The sequence below is a fragment of the Quercus suber genome, unplaced genomic scaffold (genome assembly GCF_002906115.3).
Source record: "Quercus suber isolate HL8 unplaced genomic scaffold, Cork oak 2.0 scaffold_90, whole genome shotgun sequence".
NCBI lineage: Eukaryota > Viridiplantae > Streptophyta > Magnoliopsida > Fagales > Fagaceae > Quercus > Quercus suber.
The window spans coordinates 404,972-409,493 of record NW_027069555.1 but is presented as its reverse complement, the minus strand read 5'-3'; the positions used below and the strand labels follow the sequence as shown (position 1 = coordinate 409,493).

The 4,522-nt window shown below is 36.6% G+C and overlaps 1 protein-coding gene and 1 non-coding gene across 2 annotated transcripts; both read left to right on the top strand.

Moving 5' to 3' along the window:
- Window positions 1-64: 64 nt before the first annotated feature.
- Window positions 65-1,642, top strand: LOC111992859 (uncharacterized). The gene is made up of 3 exons (XR_010629303.1): window positions 65-210; window positions 792-1,006; window positions 1,380-1,642. It is a non-coding gene; the product is annotated as an uncharacterized LOC111992859 (transcript).
- Window positions 1,643-2,854: 1,212 nt separating this feature from the next.
- Window positions 2,855-4,010, top strand: LOC136067895 (uncharacterized). The gene is made up of 2 exons (XM_065774320.1): window positions 2,855-3,519; window positions 3,646-4,010. Exons 1-2 carry the CDS (start codon window positions 2,927-2,929, stop codon window positions 3,791-3,793), a joined length of 741 nt encoding a protein of 246 aa, XP_065630392.1. The 5' UTR covers window positions 2,855-2,926; the 3' UTR covers window positions 3,794-4,010.
- The last annotated feature ends 512 nt before the right edge of the window (window positions 4,011-4,522 follow it).

Here is a 4,522-nt window from a genome sequence, read left to right as displayed (position 1 = left end):
TACCAGTTCAGTTCTCTTGCTCAAATATTCTTTCAAAATGAAGTAATATTCTCGTTGCAGGTTTTTGCTGGTGCTAAGCCCCTCTTGGACAAGACACTTGGCATTCTTGTGGAAGGGCTGATTGATACATTTCTCAGCCTTTTCCATGAAAACAAAACCAAAGATCTTAGGTCACTTGATGCAAATGGTTTCTGTCATCTCATGCTTGAGGTAAAATATGGTGTTCAACATTCTTTACTGTAAAGTACTGAATCAAAATCAAACTGCTTGTTTCTGAAATTTCAAATAGCTATAATCATGTGAAATATAACAAATAACAGTTCAATTTCCTGGCTATCTGCAAGAACCAGGTTTTTTTTTTTTTTTTGGGTGGGGGGGAAGAGGGGGGTTTGGGAATATATACATATATCTTTTAAACTTATGATTTTGACTGACATTGATGTTGTATGCATTCTCAAAGAGAAGTCAACCCCGCCAAGAGCATTGTGGCTCAACTTACGCCTCCTGTGTTTTCAGCAGTTACATCTAGGGTTCCAATCTCCCACCCCCAACTATAAAAAATAAATAAATAAATAAAGAAGAAAGAGAAGTCAACCCCCTACCCCAAATAAAGGGAGAAAAATTGGAGAAAAGGAAAAGTTTGATGTGATTACCTTGTTGAAAGTGTATAAGAAAAAGTGTCACATGCATCACAAAATTTATATTTTATTAACTTCACCTGCAGCTGTTCCATCTGAAATATGGCTACGATATCTTTTGAAGGTTAATTATTTCATTTTTATCTTCTGCAGCTTGAATATTTCGAGACCGTATTGAATCCATATTTTACACCTGATGCAAGGGAGACACTGAAGTCTTTACAAGGGGTACTTTGGGAGAAAGCTACTGAGAACATGACTGAGGCTGGGAGAATCCAGGGCACCATCGCTGGCCAACTCGTGGGAGTGAAGATGCACTTGCAGATGATAGACAGCTAGGGATGACTGTGTCACCAGATGACCTGATTGTAAGAAACTATTCCTCGTGTATTTTTTTTTTTGTTGTATTATGTCCTAACCCCTAACACTGAGGATGCTCCGAGCCTTGTTCATTATGGTTTCTAGGTTCGTGTCAGCTTTATAGATATGGTATTATTTTTTTATTATCTTGGACATAAGAAGAAGACCAGAACGGAATTATAGGGTCTCTGGAATTTAGACAACCTGGTTTCATATGACTTGTCATTATTTTTTCCAGTTAAATTATTTTAAATATCGATTGGTTCTTGATTTAGCCTAATAGCAGAAGCTGTGATAATGCTTCTCTGCTACAGCATTCTTTTATGCGTTTTATTTGTGTTATTAGATATTCTATCTTAGCATATTTTTGGTATGCTTTAGGCTCTTGCACAGCAGTATAGCTCTGAGTTACTTCAGGCAGAGCTGGAGAGGACTCGTATCAACACAGCATGCTTTGTGGAGTCAATTCCATTAGACTCGGTGCCTGAAGCTGCAAAATCTGCTTATGCTTCTTTCAGATCAATAGATTCTCCCAGCAAAAATTACAGAGGCCCACATGCTACAGGATCACCAAGTTTCTCCAGACACAGGCGCGGATGAAATATTTTGTAACCTCAGTCTTTTATTTTATATTCCCCATGTGTATGTGTGTAAGTGTTGTATTGTAATTCACTCAATTTAATTGAATGAAATTCATATCCTTTTCATTCGTATTTACCACCTAAGTTTTGCCCTTTTTACTTTTGAGACAGCACAACGCTTTTTGGCAGACAGCACAACATTTTTTTTTTTTTTTTTTTTTTTTTTTTTTTTTTTTTTTTTTTTTTTTTTTTTTTTTTTTTTTTTTTTGGTTTTATGTTTTGGGAGGAGAGAGACATAATAGTGGATTTAACCCATTTTTAACAAAGGTGGGTTACATAACTCTAATTGAACTAATAAGTCAGTAAAGTGTCAAATTTTAAATCACAGGTAGACAATTTAAATTTCGGTCAAGGGCAAGTTATAATTTTCCCAAAAAAAAAAAAAATTGTTTCTAATTTCTCACAAAAGATTGACACATATGGCTAGCTGCTCTAGCTCCTCCTCTTATTTTTATTTTTTAATATAAAGTTTAACCTCAGCCTCAACGTCTCAAGTCTCAACCTCAACCTGTAGTTGTGTGCGTTTGGGTGATGATTATTATTATGTCTTGTACTACTACAATGGAGGTGGAGGAGGAGGGCAGCCGCAGCAGCCGCGAGGCAAGATTTTCAAGGGCTCGTGGGGCCCGCTGCAGCGGCACATTCGCCATGGAGAATTGGAGATGGAGAAACATCTTCATTCCTCAAGGAAAGGAAAGTTAGTTATGCAATTGATGACATCATCCTCCACTAACTCCCTAGGCCTATAAATACTCTAATCATTTACATGCATTTCTAATACATTTACATAGATTGATTGTTAGTAAATTTCACAGTTTCTGATTTGCTTTACATTGAGGTATGAATTTCCTCTCTTCTCTCTCTCCCTCTCCCTTTAGAAACTTGTCTTTTTCTCTCTAAATTCTCAAGTTTCTTGTAATGATGTTCCTGTTTAATTCTATGTTTTAACTTCAATTGGCATTGTATCCACTCTTGTATACATTTGGTTCATGAAATGGATACTTACTTCTCAACATGTCCTCACTCTTGGGAGACCCTGCTCATCACCATAAGCATGGGATATATAAGTACCTTGGGGATCTTTCTCTTAAAGATGCATATCAGATTTATTCAGATGCCCTAAGCTGTTATGAAGAAGCTATAAAGACATTGGGGAGACTTCCATCTGGTTCAACAGAATTATTACAAGATGTGCTCAAGAAGAAAGGGGGAGCTTACAGCCAACTGGGTCGTACATGGCTTGCAAGAAACAATTTGTCTAAAGCTGAAATTAGTTTTGCACAAGCTATGGCAGCATTCAAGGAAGTTTCTGATCACATCAACGTTATATGGGTTAACATGAATTTGGGCCATGGCAGACAATTATTTGCTGAAAAGATGTCATTGGAGACTGCCGTAGTACAATATTGGGAATCACTTAAATGTTACGAAGCAGCAAAGTCGGAACTTAATTTTGTGCCCAGATATGCTGACTTGAGGAATAAGGTGTATGAACAATATGCTAATACATATCTAATGCTTGGCATGAGATTGGCTAATGACGTAACAGAAGAAGTTTTAAACAGTCCTAGTGAAAGAAAAAGAAGGGAAGAACGAAGCAAAAAGAATTCAGCTGAGGATTCTATATGTATGGCATTGACATTTTTTGAATCGTTAGGTGAATCCTTCAGGCAGCAGGCTGCCTATGCTCATTTTCAGCTGGGTTGCTTCCGTAGGAATTGCTCTTTGAAGCTTCTAGAGTTGGGCCATAAGAAAAGGGACTCATCTGAAGGTGTTTTAGAGCAATATGTTTCCTTGGCCAAGAGAAGCTGGCAGAGTGCCTTGGAGTTTTATGGCCCACAAGCACATCCCCACATGTATCTGACCATACTCATGGAGAGGTCAGATCTTTTATTACGCCTTTCAGGCCCTGCGGTATGTTCTGGACTTTGATAGATGTTAATATTTACATTTGTTTTTCTTACTCCACATTTTGAGACAGTAATGTTTTGAATTTGTTTTTGCAGATGCAGGAATCATCTCTCTCCTACTTGCACAAAGCTCTCTCATACGTGCTTGAAGGACAACACATATCAGATGAAGCTTCAGAGAATTTTAGAATTCAGAATCCTGATTTTTGTATCAAATTCTGGAGACAATTGCAAGAGATTTTGAAGAACTTCCCGGCCAGGACAATTTCATACAGTGGAAAGGAGTCTGAAGATGCTGCGAAGCTGACTGAGCTTTACAGAAGTTGTTGAAGTTCACAGATAAGACTCATTTGAGTGCATTGCGTGACATGTATGCATCTTGGACATCATAATCAGAAACTTTTTGCATTTTAGGTTGAAAGCTCAAACGGTTATGGATGGCTGAAACACTAATTGGTATGCTAGTCTATATTGATTGCCTATAGCATTGAGAGGAAAATTTTGAAGATGAATGATGGAACCTTTAGATAATTTATTCAGATTTTGAAAATGAATGATGGAAGCTTTAAATATTCATTTTGATTGTATTGTTGGATTACAGAATCATATAAAGGTTGCTTAGGACGAAAAAATCAACATTTAAGCATGAGAAAGATCCAATCATTGGGTTTTATTTGAATTAGAGTTTTTGAGATAATATTTTACTTAAAAGGAAGTTATTAGGAAATTTCTATGTTTGAGTAAACAAGATATTTGTTCCAAAAATTGTTTGGAAATTATGAACTTTAAGTTCAAATTCTATTAGAGATGGTGTAATCGCATGAATTTTACTAATATTACCAATGTCATGTTACAAATATTACTTTTTACACAAACCGATGTTGTCACCACCCATGGCAACTTCCACATGTCACTATCACCACAATCAAAATCATAACATCATGCAACCACTATTACTATGTTATTATTGCCA

Excerpts from the sequence above, each read along its gene's own strand:
- LOC136067895 (XM_065774320.1), top strand. The coding sequence starts at position 2,927 with ATGGCAGCATTCAAGGAAGTTTCTGATCACATCAACGTTATATGGGTT. Across the intron at positions 3,520-3,645 it reads CTGACCATACTCATGGAGAG|ATGCAGGAATCATCTCTCTC; the intron begins GTCAGATCTTTT and ends TTGTTTTTGCAG.